Source organism: Eretmochelys imbricata, chromosome 4 (assembly GCF_965152235.1).
Source record: "Eretmochelys imbricata isolate rEreImb1 chromosome 4, rEreImb1.hap1, whole genome shotgun sequence".
In the NCBI taxonomy this organism is placed as follows: Eukaryota; Metazoa; Chordata; order Testudines; family Cheloniidae; genus Eretmochelys; species Eretmochelys imbricata.
Window position 1 is genome coordinate 129,484,439 of NC_135575.1, and position 16,710 is coordinate 129,501,148.

Here is a 16,710-nt window from a genome sequence, read left to right on the forward strand (position 1 = left end):
ATACTTTTGGCAATCACAGTTTCCCATGGAAAGGAGTTCCACAGGTTAACGGTATGCTGTGTGAAAAAGTACTTCCTCTTGTTTGTATTAAATCATCTGCCTATTAATTTTATCAGATGACCCTTTTTTCTGTATTGTAGGAAAGGGTAAATAACACTTCTCTATTCACTTTTTCCTCACCATTTGTGATTTTATAGATGGCTATCATATCCTCCCTTAGTCATCTTTTTTGTAAACTGAACAGTCCTAATCTTTTTAGTCTCTCCTCGTAGGGAAGCTGTTCCATTCCCTTTACCATTTTTGTTGCCCTTCTCTGAACCTTTTCCAGTTCCAGTGTATCCTTTTTGAGATGTGGCAACCAGAACTGGACACAGTATTTATGGTATGGGCAAACCATGGATTTACACTATGGTATGTTCCGTCTTATTTTCTATCCCCTTCCTAAAAATTCTGTTGCACTAATTTAGATGAGATAAATGGACCAAAGGTGTTAACATAACCCAAACACTGTCCAATATTAAACAGAGTTAAACAATCTCCTGGGTTGGTTATACAGAGACCTCAGCCTGACTACCATGGCAAATGCAACATTAAAAATCCTTTACATCTTTAATAAAAAATAAAGACAAGGGAAAACAGTTACAGAATTTGAAATGTTAAGTTTTAAATAAGACTTTCATTTTAACATTGTTCCTTGTTCCCTTTCCCTTTATGTGGAAAGTTTTTAGAAGGAAGCCCCCCTTGTTTGACAGTCTCTTAGATGGTAATAACAGTCCTTTTGGAGGGAAAGATAAGTTAGCTGAGATGGGCGGGAGCTGTTGTTGTTAAAGTCCAATCCCCTTTCATCCCAGTTGGTGCTTGGGATTCAGCTAGAGCTGGTAGACGCGTGATGTCATCCAGGCCCCTCGATCTGGCCCGGTCTAGTCAGGACATCCATTGAGGATAGCTGGGGGCAGCTATGATGGTGATGCTTGCTTCAGTAGTTTCCGTGTGTTCTTCCTTTAAGGACTCACAAAAGGAACAGTAGTTCTCCCTGCATTTCACAATCTTTTATCCTCAAAACACCCCCTATGAGATAGGGAAGCATTACATCCCTATTTTACAGATGGTGAACTGAGACAATGACTTTCCCAACGTCATGAAGGAGGGCCGTGGCAGAGCAAGGACATGAACTCTTATTTCCCATATCCTAAGCCAGTGCCCTCGACAATTCTTTCCTGCTGTATGACAATCACTCAGCTTCTAATCACCTGGATAGCATTCAAACACAGGACTTTGCCTATGCCAGCAGATGAAACATTTAAGTGCTTGATTCAACTAATCCAGTGTTGATCATAAGTTGTTCTTGTCTATGCTTACAGTTAAATTGCATTCATTGTCAAGTCAGCTGGGCTAACTGACAAAATTATTTCCTAGTGTAGTCAAGGCCTTAGAGATTCCAAAATCCCAATGAAATATCTGGAACTTTAGTTGTGATTTAGTTAGCTTCTAAATACTTGTACCACAGAGAAAAAGGAAAAGTCTCCCAAGCTGAAAACCACTTCAAGATAAACGATCAAGATTCAGTATTAATTGCTTTCCAAATGGTGCTTGCACATGTCAAGATATGTATTTGCCAAAGTTGTAAATTAGCTATTGTCAGATCTGGTCAGTAGCTAGACTGAAGATTTTTAATTCCTTTAATACTTCGAAGAGCACCTGAAAAAGGCAAGAGCAGACTAAGCCAACACCATCCAGAGCAGGAGAAACAATTCTGATTCAGTATTTTATCAAAAACTCGTATGTAGTACCCATGAAAATACAACTTTAAATGTCACATCCCTCCTTCCTTCCTGACTTGCTCAGCACTTCATCCCCCAACCTTGAAGCCTTGTGTTCAATGCTCCACTCACCCTGCTTGAGATGCAGCCATAGCAAGTAAAGTGCCCATCAGACATGTGAACTCCATTTCTATCCTACAGAAATGAAGTGGTTGAACAGACTTTGTTTAAGCACAAGCAATTCACTGCTTTCAAACTAGCCCTGCAGAATCATTTTAAAAACCCTCACACTTTTGCTCCACAGTAGTGCTCTTCTAAACCATTTCAACTGCAATGCATTATGGATACCTATCCCACAGTTCATGGCACAACTCCCAGAAGCAGTGGGTCTGGAAGATCTGAAAAGGCCACAGATGCACTGTGGGATGATAACAGGAGGACTAAGTTATTTCAGCAACTTCACATTGGTACTAAAACTATTCAGACTGAAGCGATTCTTAGACCTGTTGAAAGTAAGTCTCATCCCATTGGTTTTTGAATGCATGTCAACTGTTAGGAATCCTTTTGTATGTGGGGATGGCATTTTTACAGGCATTCTAGAGGCAGGATGGTGCTTAAATGGTAAACTTTTTGAGTTCAGACCAGGCTCAAGAGCTTAGGAGAAATCTTTGCTGAAGGCAAACTTTAAACAGCCTCTTCTGTTGACACCAAAGTGTAAAAATTGTATCCGTCCACTAGGAAAGGAAAATATCTGAGCATTTTAATTAGAATAAGTACAAGCCATCAAGCTTGTTCCATTTAATGTAAATTCCAAGTAATCAAATTGTTAAATGCATTCAATTATGTACAGCCATGTCTTTGCTAAAATTCATGTTCATCATCAAATATTAATAAGTTACTAGAAGAAGTTGACACTAATTAAAAAATAGCCCCAGTAAAAATGTAGAGCACAATATTTTAGTTTGAATATAAAGGCTTTTGAGAAATGATTTGTATAGCTGCAGTCCTGTTAATTCTCCTCTTTGGTTCTCTGTTTTCTTGCAACTTAATTCAATGCATAGTTAAACTGGTTTGCAAACTTCTCATGCTTCTTCCGGTCCATTCGATTCATTGCTTTCGCCACCCGTTTTATGGCCTCTCTGTAAGAAAAAGCAAGACGTGGATGAAAACAAGTTAACAGCTAAGTTGATTCTATATGTAGAGTCATGGGAAATGTTTATTAATGTTAGCAAAAAAATGGAGCGGGGTATGATTAATCACTAATCAGACCTCTGAGCACTGCACTGATGAGGCAGAACAAATCTGTCATGTTAACTAAATTAGCTGCAACAATACAAATAGTTTAAATTCAACAGTGGCTTTATTAACAGGAGTAAACAAATTAAACTCTTTCAGTTTAATGGTTGTACATTCTACCCTCATTACAGCACCATCCTTGGTAGACAAACCTTTGAAGTGGGATTTTCAAAAGCACTTAAACGGCTCAGGGGCACAAGTCTCATTAGTTTTCAATCAGACTTGTGCTCCGAAGGCACTTCTGCAAGATCCCACCTTTGAAATTCTAGAGAATATGCTTTTAGAAAAGGGAGAGACTATGCAATGCAGAATCAAGAAGTCTTGTCGCAAAGAAATTTCTTAGAGTAGTTTCTTATCAAAAGAACATTTACTCTACAATACCAGAACTCAAAACTAGATGAATATTTTATTTAGAGATGCCTTTTAAAGGGCTTGCTGTTCAATTAAAAAGACACACTTTATTGCAACCTTCCTTTCAAAGGTTCCCCAAATGTTTTACTACTATATAAAGAAAAGGAATTTCTTCACTCCTCCCCCATCCCACTTCTAGGATGGAATATGGCAGCTATTTAACTCTCACAAACACTACAATACCTTAAAAGAAAGTGGAGAATAATACCTTGTAAATAAATGGTTATCTACTGTGACATTACGCCCCATATTCTTCACAGAAATATTGTTATGATATGAATATGGCGTAACTAAGATACGTTTTATGCAAGGTGGGTCATGTGAGGTATCACTGGAAAGGTTATGATTTACTGACTGTGATTATCTAATTTATATGCATGTATCATTTCTGTATCTGAAGCTAGAAATATTGACTATGTAATAATTACAACTGTGTTTTCATCTGGAGAACGTCCACCAGACAGTATGCAAACAGCCTGGATGGGCCTGAGAAGTTTCCTGGGCTGCTGCTTTGACACTGCAGGGTCAGGTGATCATGTCACCTGGTACTGGACATCATTTTGGACTTCTGATATTTTGCCACTGAAATGGGGTGGGGGTCAAGCTAGGAAACAAAGGAATCCCACCATATGTAAATCTTATTTAAGGCTGGAGAGTGAGTTAATCTTGGTTCTTCTCCACTTCCTCCCCACCCGAGAAGGAAGACTGCTGAAAACACCTGAAGAAACAAAGGAACTAAACTTTGGGGGCGGGGGGGAGAAGAGAGAGGGGCTGAGCCCAGGCTGGGAATGGCATCTGGCTCGTGAAGGATATACCTGGAGTTTTAAGCTGCAAACAAGAGCTGTCTGTCCACAAAGAAATTCTGCAACCTGCTTAAAACAACATTTAGGGTGAGAATTTATTATTTGTAGTCAGTATTCTTTAGCGTATCAAGCTTAATTTGCATGTTTTGTTTTATTTGCTCAGTAATGTGCTTTGTTCTGTTTGCTATCCCTTATAATCACTTAAAATTTATCTTTTATACTTAATAAACTTGGTTTTTGTTCTAAAATCCAGTTTGTGCAATTCATAACTGGGTGGGGGGGCAAAAAGCTGTGCATATCTTCCTACACATTGAGGAAGGGAGCGAATTTCATGAGCTTACGCTGTAACAGATCTCTACACAGCACAAGACAATATCATTTTGGGTTTACACTTCAGAGGGTGTGTGCACCAGAGAGCTGGGCAATTCCCTGAGCTGAGTCCTCCTACACAGAACTGATTGCAGACTCTGTGTGATTCTACAGCTGGGTGTGTGTGCGTGCATCTCGTGCACAGTTGTTGGAGAACTTTTTCCCTCGGTGGCACCAGTTGAGGCAGCTCTGTTGCCATACACCACTGTGTGCTGGTATGAGAGGACAGAGCTGCCCCGACCCCCTCAGTTCCTTCATACTGGATAAACTCCAATAGCGAGAGGATGGAGGGTCGTGGAATGGACATGTGTAACATCTCAAAAAAACCAAAACCAGTTACAGAAAGGTAGGTAACAGTTTTTTCTTCTTTGAGTGCTTGTATGTGTCCATTCCCATATAGGTGACAAACAGGCAGATAAACATGGAGGTGGGGGTCAGAGTCTACCTGAACAGCAATATTAGGACAACCCGTCCGAAACTGGCATTGTCCTTGAACTGACGGGAAATGGCATAATGAGAAGCAAAAGTGTGCACTGATGACCAAGTTGATGCTTTACTAATGTCCATGATCAACCCTTGCTCCAAGAAAGCTGCTGAAGTTGCCTGCGCTCTAGTACAACGTGTCAATACTCTATCTGTTGGGGTTATATTAGCCTATCGGTAGCATAAATGAATGCACGAAGAGATACAGGATGAGATTCTCTGAGTGTACACTGGTTGGCCCATTATGTGTAGAGTTTGTTGGATGGGATGGAGCAGGTGGCCATGGTCCTGAGAAATCACATCTGGATCCAGTGGGAGTGACAGCAGAGGCTTGATTAACAAGGTCAGTAGGGTCAAAAATGATCAGGGGTATGGAACAGCTTCTGTATGAGAAGGAATTAAAAAGTGACTTTTCAGCTCGGAAAAGAGAGCTGACTAAGGGTGGGGATATGATAAGAGGTCTATAAAGTGTGATAGGGTCGGGCCGGATGGCTACAGGAGAGTGATAGACGGGAGATATGTTAGCCCCAGGTTAAGTAGGTCCCTTTTCCCTCGGTAGGGTAACAGGGAAGGTTCCAGAATAATCAGGAAGCTTCTGGAAACAATTAAGACAGACAGGCTGATTAGAACACCTGCAGCCAATCAAGAAGCTCCTAGAATCAATTAAAACAGGCTAATCAGGGCACCTGGGTTTAAAAAGGAGCTCACTTCAGTTTGTGGCATGTGTGAGGAGCTGGGAGCAAGAGGCACTAGGAGCTGAGAGTGAGAACACATACTGTTGGAGGACTCAGAGTAACAGCCCTGTTAGTCTGTATTCGCAAAAAGAAAAGGAGTCCTTGTGGCACCTTAGAGACTAACCAATTTATTTGAGCATGAGCTTTCGTGAGCTACAGCTCACTTCATCAGATGCATACCGTGGAAACTGCAGCAGACTTTATATATACACAGAGAATATGAAACAATACCTCCTCCCACCCCACTGTCCTGCTGGTAATAGCTTATCTAAAGTGAGCATCAGGTTAGGCCATTTCCAGCACAAATCCAGGTTTTCTCACCCTCCACCCCCCCACACAAATTCACTCTCCTGCTGGTGATAGCCCATCCAAAGTGACAACTCTTTACACAATGTGCATGATAATGAAGTTAGGCCATTTCCTGCACAAATCCAGGTTCTCTCACTCCTTCACCCCCCTCCAAAAACCCACCCTGTTTGTGTATGGGGGTGGGTTTTTGGAGGGGGGTGAGGGAGTGAGAGAACCTGGATTTGTGCAGGAAATGGCCTAACTTCATTATCATGCACATTGTGTAAAGAGTTGTCACTTTGGATGGGCTATCACCAGCAGGAGAGTGAATTTGTGTGGGGGGGTGGAGGGTGAGAAAACCTGGATTTGTGCTGGAAATGGCCTAACCTGATGCTCACTTTAGATAAGCTATTACCAGCAGGACAGTGGGGTGGGAGGAGGTATTGTTTCATATTCTCTGTGTATATATAAAGTCTGCTGCAGTTTCCACGGTATGCATCTGATGAAGTGAGCTGTAGCTCACGAAAGCTCATGCTCAAATAAATTGGTTAGTCTCTAAGGTGCCACAAGGACTCCTTTTCTTGTTGGAGGACTGAGGAGTACAAGCATTATCAGACACCAGGAGGAAGGTCCTATGGTGAGGATAAAAAAGGTGTTGGGAGGAGGCCATGGGAAAGTAGCCCAGGGCGTTGTAGCTGTCCACAGCTGTTCCAGGAGGCACTCTAGACAGCTGCATTCCACAGGGCCCTGGGCTGGAACCCGGAATAGAGGGCGGGCCCGGGTTCCCCCCAAACCTCCCAACTCCTGGTCAGACACAGGAGAAGTTGACCTGGACTGTGGGTTTACAAAAATGGCCAAACTGAGGGCTGCCATGAATCTCCGAGGCGAGCAAATCCGCCAATAAGCGCAAGACCCACCAAGGTAGAGGAGGAACTTTGTCACAAAAGTCTTCACTAGTGAGGAGAAAGTGAATAAGGAAATGTTATTTATTCTCTCTCATAACACAAGAACTAGGGGTCACCAAATGAAATTAATAGGCAGCAGGTTTAAAACAAACAAAAGGAAGTACTTCTTCACACAAGGCACAGTCAACCTGTGGAACTCTTTGCCACAGGATGTTGTGAAGGCCAAAAATATAACAGGGTTAAAATAAGAAGTAGATAGGTTAATGGAGAATAGGTCCATCAATGGCTATTCAGCAGGATGGCCAGGGATGGAACACCATGCTCTGATAGTCCCTAGCCTCTGTTTGCCAGGAGCTTGGAGTGGATGACAGGGGATGGATCACTCAGTGATTGCCTGTTCTGTTCATTCCCTCTGAAGCACCTGGCAGTGTCCACTGTCAGAAGACAGGATACTGGGCTAGATGGACCATTGATCTGACCCAGGATGGCCAGTCTTATATTCTTATGTCATGAACCAGCACTGTTGGGGCCATACTAGTGCTATAAGAATGACACGAGAGTGGTCTTTTTTTTTTTTTTTTTTTTTACTTTGAACAACATTCTGGATAGCAAGGGAATAGGAGGGAAGGTGTACAGGAGGGGGTCCTTCCAGGTTAGCATCTGTCAATGAGCCTGGGCTGAGACCTCCCCAGGAACAAAATGGATGGCATTTTCTGTTGGGCTTTGTTGCACACATGTCCACCTGGGGAGTCCCCCAGAGTTGGAAGATGGATCTGGTGATGCCAGAGTATAAAGCCCACTTGTGATTGAAGAAGGTCCTGCTCAGATGATCTACTAATATGTTCTGCTTCCATAGAAGGTAAGCAGCCCTGAGATTAACTGAATTGGTTATGCAAAAGTCACAGAGCTGAATTGCTTTTTGGCATAACTGGGTTGACTGTGCTCCTCCCTGTCTATGTAAAACATAGCCGCAGAGTTGACTGTTAGAATTAACAAGTGCTCTCCTACTATAAGTGGGAGAAAAGCAGAACAGACTAGTTGTACAGCTCTTAACTACCTGGCATTTATATGACCTATTAGATCTTGAGATGATCAGAAACCTTGAGTCTGCGGGGACCCCATATAAGTCTCCCATCCCAGGGCTGGCGTGTCCGTGTCTAGAGTAAGGACTGGCAGCAGGGGGATAAAGGGGACCTCCACTGAGGCTTTCAGAGGATCCAGAGACAACAAAACTGACACTTGAACCACCCTGTCCAAATGGCAACTTGTGTCATACACAGACACTAGTCATGTTTGCAGCTTTCTGAGATGCAGCCTGGTGTGTTCAGCCTCATAGATACACACGGCCTTGTGACTCAGGAGACTGAGGCAGCTGCGTGTCATGGTGAGAGGATATGCTTCAGTCACAGTACTAAGCCTTGTAGTGTTTCTAACCTGGATTTTGATAGCAAGGCCTTGGCCTCTGTTAAACTGTATCATCTGTACCATTTTTAGAATTGATTTGTCCCAGTTTACTAGGAGCATAAATGGTGGATTGAATGTGGACAGGATGGTGGATACACGGGATAATACCTGAGCATCGGACCAACCTCTGATCCACCAGTCATCCAGGTGTGGAAAGACATGGACTCCTGATTTGTGTAGATAAGCTGCTACCACAGCCACACATTGTGCAAAACCACGCAGCAGCTGAGATACCAAATGGGAGCATCATGAATTAATAATACAACCCATTTGCCACAAAGCTGAGAAGCTTCTGATGGTTGTCATATTGCAACATGGGAGTAAGAGTCCTTTAAGTTGAAGGCAAGAGGACCAGTTCCCCTGTTCCAGGAGGGGAATAATCGATGCTAGAGTAACCATGCAGGTTCTTCAGGAATTTGTTCAGTACTCAGATGTAAAATAGGCCTAAGACCTTCTTTTGCTTTGGGGGTAAAGAACTTGTGGGAACAGAAACCTCTCTCACTGAGGCCCAACAGGACTTTCTCTATGGCCCCTGCCTGAAGAAGCAACTGGACCTCCTGTTGGATAGTGCAGTAAGAGTGGTCCCTGAAGAGGCCTGGGGAAGGAGGATGGGAAAGAGGGATAGAAATGAACTGGCAGGAATATCCCAGTTCTACTGTGCTTAAGACCCTCTGATCTGATGTTACATGGGCCAAAGAACGTAGGAAGTGGGAAAAGCGATTCGCAAACAAAAACAGGTAACAGATAGAACTACGGTAACTGGTATGCTGCCCTCCACCAACACATCAGAATGTCTGTTGGAGGCGGTGGCTGGACAGGATGTGCCCACTGATGCTAAAGCGAAGGACAGTTGATGTCATAGTCACCTATAACTCCTTCCCTTTTTCTTCAGCAGATCTTGAGACTGGGCAATAAAACCCTGGTGTCTGCATGGGAAGTTGAGGAGGAAACTGTTTTCTCTGTCACCAGAGTACAGATTCCAAAATATATTAATGCTGCCCTGGAATCTTTTAAGCTATAGAGCCTATCATCAGTCTTATCTGAAAAAAGAGGGACCACTGAAAGGGAAGTCCAGGATGGTCTGCTCAACTTCTGTGAGGAGCCTAAATGACTGTAACCATAAATATCTCACAGAAATGGCTGATGCCATGGTACGAGCCATTGTGTCTGTGCCCTCCAAAAACTGTTCTGGAAAGCAGTTCTGGCGACTAGCTTGCCTTTATCCTGCCACTACTGCAAATTCCTACCTACAGTCCTCTGGTAACTTGTGTTTAAATTTTACGTTATCCAAGAGAGTGAAGTCATAATGGCTCAGGAGTGCCTGACAGCTTGCAATTCTAAGTTGCAGACTCCCTGTAGAATAAAATTTGCATCCAAACAAGTCCAGCCTCTTCAAATCTTTGCCTTTTGGTGTCGATGCTTGATGTCCTTGTCTCTCCTGTTTGTTAGCAGCAGTTAGCAGGATGAGAGTACAGATGTTCATACCTCTTAGCAGGGACATAGTACTTCCTTTCGCTTTGCTGGGGGGGGTGGGTGGGGAGGGGAGAAGAGTAAGGAGAATGGTATCTGCCGGACAGCCTTATGTGGCTCCACAATGGCTTTGCTAATCAGTAGAGCCACACTGGCAGAAGCTGCCAGTACCAGAACGTCCACGATCTTGTGAGAGCTTTCATGTACCTCCTCTGCCTGAATGTCAAGAACAGAGCCTCCCCTTCTCAATAGATCCTGATGAGCAGTGGGGTCCTCTGGCAGTGGAGAATTGCTTGCCACGTCCATAGCCTTGTTTGACAACAAGGAAGAGGACACCACAGGATTCTGACGTAGGGGCTACTCCATGACTTGTGGTGGGGAAGCCAACTGAGTGACTTCTGGCTTCTCAATACTGAGATCAGTACCAGGTTGCGGAGAATGCTGCTCTCACTGCCGATGTCACTGGATTGCTCTTGATGACAAGGAATAAGATGGTTGTCGGGAGGCCCTAGTGGGAGGAGTGAGGCCCAGTGTCCAGAAAGGCCACTGATATGGGCCTGGCACCTATCCTTGACTGGACCATTGCCCCTTAAGGGAAGGCCAGTGCTACAACTGTTGCATGACCCATGGTCCCCAAATCTCTAATGGAAGGTATGCCCTCTGTCTTGGATGGGGCACAGATGAATGTATCTCTGAGTTTCAAAAAGAAAGAATTTGAAATGTCTGACAACAGTGGGGGAGGGGGGCAGAACCAGCTGAGACTTGGGGATAAGTCGCCCAAATCTGGAGATGGCAGTCCTGGGGATATCATTGGAGGCTTGCCTTTCTATTGCACTGGCCTTTATAGAAGCTTGGCAGATAACGATACTGTGCGTCCCTGATGCAGGCGCTGTAGGCATCGCGACTGATTGTAAACCTTTATGTACTTCCAGGGATACTGATATTGAGAGGCTAAGCAAGTCCCTTGCGGATGGTTGGGAGTGACAATGACTGATGGCTCTGCCACAGAGATCTTCAGGGGCACCCTCAACAGACTTCACACAGGCTCCGGAGGCAGCGATCCCTTTTTAGCTGAAGAATGCTCCAGTGAGTGACTCTTGACAAAATGTCTCGTAGAGGCTCTGCCTCTATTTGGCTTTGGCACGGACACACCCAAGTGAAATACCAAGCTTAAAGAATGGACAAAGGAGCTGCAGACATCTCCAGTGCACTCCATACCAAAGCTGATGTACTTGGGGTGCTCTCCAAGTGAGATGAATCTGATGGAGGGTGAAGTGCTGCATGAGTAAACACCTGAGGCTCGCTACTTTCTTTGAATGGGGCTTAAATCCCTTACAAATGTGACATCTGTCACTTATGTGGGATTCTCCCAAACATTTGTCACTGACCGGCATAGGTTTAGCACAAGTCCTGCAGGACTTAAAATCTGGTGAGTGTGGCATCGTTCTGGTACGAATCCCAGTACCAAAAGATGAAAAACTGTTCCAAAAAGACCTAAGACTAAAATATATTGCTAAAACTAACTTCAGCTTAACAAATTCCTAACAACAACAATATATGATAGGAGTGAGAGAAGCACTTATGACAAGTCTGAGATTGCTTCGACAGCCATCAATGGGAGTAAGAAGGAACTGAATGGGTTGGGGGCAGATCCACCCTCTTCTACCAGCACGCAGTGGCGTGTGGGGGATAAAGGGCACTCAGGCCACCCTGACGAGTACCTCTGAGAGAAAAGAGTTCTCCGGCAACTGTGCACGTGGCGTGCACACCCAGCCACAGTGAATGGACATGTGCAAGCACTCAAAGAAGCATATCTAGCAAGGTAAATTCATGTAGGCAGGATGGATAATTGTCCACAACTCAAGCTAGCCAGGACAGTACAGCTAACACCCCTATACTTGCAAGAAGTAGAATGGGATCTTTAGTGACTGCTGGTGGCCAGGACCAATGTTTCATGCCTGGAGTGGTACCTGCTGTGTACAAGCAGTCTCCTTCTCCCCCACGCTCTCCTGTCTCGAGTTAAATCCCTGTTCTTTTTAAAATAAACCTACTTTTATGTTATCAGATGTCCTCAAGTGCTGTGCCGTTTACAGAAGCAGTTGCATAAGGTAAAACTGGTAAGCCAGGGACACTGCACCTCTGGATACAGAGTATTTGGGATTTCTGTGAGTAGCCAGTGTCAGGGGCTGGATATCACAGGGGAATGATTCAAAGGGACTCAGGGAATGGCATACACCTATTGTTGACCTGCAAGGTGAAGTTAGGGCTGGCAAAGCCCAGAGAAAAGTGCTTGAGTGACTGAAAGGCTGGTGGTAACAGGGAGTTGATACACAGCTACAAGAAAGACTTCCTCACTCTGGAGGCAGGAGGTAACAAGGTGATTTGCAGTCCGAGGTGCCTTGAGAACCATCACAGTCACATACTGCGTGCTAGAATACGTACTCTCTCCAGAATGTATTTCTATCTCAAAGCCATGACAAGGGCTCCTAGTACTATGGTAATACAAATAATAATGAAAGGTGAGGGTGACAGCAGGATGTGTTGTAGAACCAGGGCCTGGTCTCCAAGGTGCTCATTGAACTCAACGAATAAAGGGCACCCAACATTTTGCAGGGTCACATCTTACTATTATTCTGTTCTATCTGGGTACTCTGCTTCACTCTGAAAACCATTTTGAAACCTCTGAAAACAGAAGAAACTTCTTAATACTGCTTTTAAATGGACAGGGTAAAGATCTTCTCAGCAGCAGTTGTAACGGACGTCAATATTCTGAAACAAACACCTTGAAAGTAGTGTCCCTTTAACAAAAACTCTACCAGCAAAGTTAACAAGGATTGTAGCTCTGTTCTTGCCAGAATAAGAAAAATGGAATCATGGTTTTGCACTTCAAATATTATCTAATTGGTAGGAGAAAAGTGAGTCTTTAGCACTGCACAGAGGCCTTGACACTTTCATGTCATGTAGGTTTTACATTAGCACCACTGGGTTGTGCGATACTGTAAATGAAATGAGATCCCACTCTGACGATCTGTGTGCAATTTCACTTAACTTTATTGGCAGACTAGAGCCTGGGTTTATCACCTGTACATTTCACGTAATTTGGGGTTGTTATAAAGAGCCAAGGTTATCATCTTGTTTAGTGCTGCAAACCATGAAACCTATTAAAACATGACAGATTCGATTCCCCACGCCTGGCACAAACACACACTCCAAATCATTAGCACGAAGCACAGTAAACTAAAAACAGCTTTTTAAATTTATTTTGTAAAGGCTGATGTGAAATTCTGATTAGCAGAACTTTATGGCTTATTAACCCCTCAGGCGAAGACCAGATAATATGAGAATCTCATAGAAAATGTGCCATTTTTTGACCAAAAGCCAGAAAAGCAATGTAGATTTTTTTTTTTAAGTTATAATACCCATTGCATCAAACAAGGAAAAATGCAGAATTTTAAAACAAATGCTGTCTCTTCGATGGTGTTTAACTAACACAGTCTGACGTCCAGGACATCATAGTCCGGGATCAGTGGTTTTGTGGTACTCTGCCTCTTGAATTGATAACTTGGTTACTGCTTCACTTGCATTGGTCACACCAGTCAGGGTCTGAAAGTTTCTAGGCACATACAACTGCTATCCTGTTTGAAACATGCTGAAGTTTCTCTCTCCAAGTTCTTATATAGTACCCATCATCACAGTATCAGAATGCCTCACAAGAGACTAATCTCTGTAAAAAGACAAAGGTCTGACTTCATCCTTAACAAGTCTAAAACTAAGTAAACAGGTCTGTAAGTCAGGATGATGGGATGCAGCCTTCCATTGGAAGTCTATGACAGCAGAGAGACCTCCCTTGTTTGTGGGCATGTCTTCAATGTAGTGTTAGCTTAAGTTACTGACACTCAAGTTAACTTCCTTCGAGTTAGCCTAGCTGGAGTGAGAGCTGTAGATGCAGACAGTAAGTGAACATGATCATGACCAATCTTTAAATATATATGCGCAGATACATACATATACATACACATAAATACATCCATGCACATATTACTTATTTTGGCATCCCTTACTAATTTGCTCTCTTTAAAGAGAAATGTGCCAGCCCATACTCCCTCATCCAGACAGTTTCCTATGCAGTTGGCAAAAGTGGCCCCAAGAGCACCAGAGGGCAGCAGCGACTGCCTGAATTGCAACAGGTTGGAGGAAATGGGAGAGGAATGGAAACAATATTGTGACTCTCCACCCAAGCCTCTCTCTCAGCAGGGGATGCAAACTCTCCAACTCTCACTTCTTCGGAAGAAGTAGAGAGAGACAGCAGATTCCCCTCCTAGAAGCACTAACAAAGGCCCATAGGGCTATGACAGGAATTTGGGCTGGGGTCAGAGGCTCAGCTTCACTGCTTGCTGGTTGGCACTGAATGCTCCAGCTGTGTGCTACTCTCCTGCACCACCTTTTCATCAGGTTGGCACAGCAGAGGTGCTTCTCCCCATGTCCCTGAACAGGAGGCTGGGATGAGAACAGTAGCAGCATAGGTCACAATGCTTTAGCTCCCTTCATGTTGCTTGTTCTGCTACTAGCACAAGAAGATGGGACTTGGGCTATAAAAGTGAAGAAAGATTCTGGGGGGAGGAAATTTGGGTGCGAATGCAGAAACTAGCTATCAGTTTCAAAAACAAACCAGCCACAGGGTAATATTTTTAAAACGTGAAGTTTAGGGGGAAAATTCAGCCAAGTCTCAACCTGTAAAAAGTGACTCTGTAAAAGAATACCAAGGGGTTCCATGTTTTGCTGGTGATTTTCAGATCCCAGCTGTCCAATTTAAAGGTTTTAGCTAGCCCTGCGCAAACAACCTGTGATCTGAAAATCAACCTGAGTTCTCTCTGGGACTACTAATAACGATTCTATAACTGACGTTCAGCTTATGATTCTGTTGATTCATGAAACAGTAGGCTCCAGCTCCCTCTCCCATAGCTGCAATGGCTTATTAGGGCTAACAAGAATAAACGCTAATAAATGTAGTTTTGTCAGGGAAGTAAGCAGCTAGAACTCTGAATACATGCTAGGGGCAGATCTGTTAAGGAAGGCTCTATTTTCACCAGTACTTTTCAGACTATAATGACATTTCAATTACAATGGAGAGTTACTGAGCCTGATAAATACTAGTGCGTAAGAACTAACAGAAGCTACTTGTAGTTTTATTCTGGGTGCCTGAATGCCCAGTATGTGTCTTGTCAGCTAGGAGTTCAGGGGAGAAGAGCAGTAACCAACCTTTCCTCCCAGCCTTGGCTGCTTTGGACCAAATTCTTATTTATCGCGTGACACAGGAACAGGTTTAAGTTTACTGCATAGATTTGTACAGCTTTAATTATCTTTAATTGCTTATTTTACTAACCGGTTTACTGCACATTTAATGGACCCCAACGCCTAACTCTTAACGGAGGTAAAAAAGAGCAACAGCAAAGCAGTGTGTCAGCCTGCCATAAGAAACAAAGGAGGGAGGACAGAGTGTAACACACTTTCCCCCCCTTCCTTGATAAGACTAGTAGAGAAATTGAAGACCATTTGAGACACATTTCCTTTAGTCTTTTACTTCCCTTTATACTCTATAGCTTGACTTTCTTCTCTATCACTGTTCAGCTTCACCATTTACGCTAGCCTACTGACCACTTTGTGCAGCCTGGGATGGCGGAGAGGTGTGCAGCCTACCACTCTCCTTCCATGCCTTACAGATGATATCGGGGCCCAGTTGACTTTAGTCCCCTGCACAACCCTTCCCAGTTGAAATACTGCTCTGAAAAGGAATGGAGTCTAGGAAAATACAAAGCTTGGTTGTATGCTCTAGGATCAGGTTTGTCCCAGATCACAAATGTTTAACTGGGAGGTGTTATACTTGTGTCCAGCTAAGGTATAGCTGGGGTCAAAGTCCAACTCTAAGATCAAGAAGGTATGAGGGATGGTAACATGCGAGGAGAGGGAGAAGACATGGCCTTCTGGAAACCTAGCAAGTGGTCAGAGGTCGGGGGAGATCAACCTAGTAACCAGCATCAAGACTCCACTGCAGGCAAAAGCAAAACAGCTCAAACATAAGCCCTTTTACTGGTCAATGCCGTTCACCCCTACCCCAGGGCACACTTCTAAATTGTTCGTATGAAGAGGGACAGCCCTTATTTTTAGACTTACATTACGTTTAAACTACTGAATTATAAAGAAGTATTGGGCCACTTACTATAGCAGGCGTGGGCAAACTTTTTCGCCCGAGGGCCACATTGAGGTTGTGAAACGGTATGGAGGGCTGGGTAGCAAAGGCTGTGCCTCCCCAAACTGCCTGGCCCCCGCCCCCATCCACCCCCTCCCACTCCCTGCCTCCTGACTGCACCCCTCAGAACCCCCGACCCATCCAACATCCCCTGCTCCTTGTCCCCTGACCGCCCCCTCTCCGAACCACTGACCCAACTGCCCACCCCCATCCAACCTCCCCTGTTCCCCATCCTCTGACCGCCCCTCCCCAAACCCCTGACCCATTCTACACCCCCTGTTCCTTGTCCCCTGACTGCCCCCCCCGTGACCCCCCGCCCCTGAACGTCCCCCGGGACCCCATCCCCTATCCAACCCCCGCCTGCTCCCTGTCCCCCGACTGTCCCGCCCCCTGTCCACACCCCCGCCCCCTGACAGGCCCCCCGGGACTCCCATGCCTATCCAACCGCCCCCTGCTCCCTGTCCCCTGCTCCCCTACCAT

The 16,710-nt window shown here is 44.4% G+C and overlaps 1 protein-coding gene across 2 annotated transcripts in view; it reads right to left on the bottom strand.

Moving 5' to 3' along the window:
- Positions 1-583: 583 nt before the first annotated feature.
- Positions 584-16,710, bottom strand: part of UVSSA (UV stimulated scaffold protein A) — a 96,841-nt gene continuing 80,714 nt past the window's right edge. For both annotated transcript variants that reach the window (XM_077815954.1, XM_077815955.1), the window contains exon 14: positions 584-2,899. In XM_077815954.1, the coding sequence (XP_077672080.1) occupies positions 2,806-2,899 (94 nt within the window). In that variant the 3' untranslated portion in view covers positions 584-2,805. The remainder of the gene's footprint in view (positions 2,900-16,710) is intronic.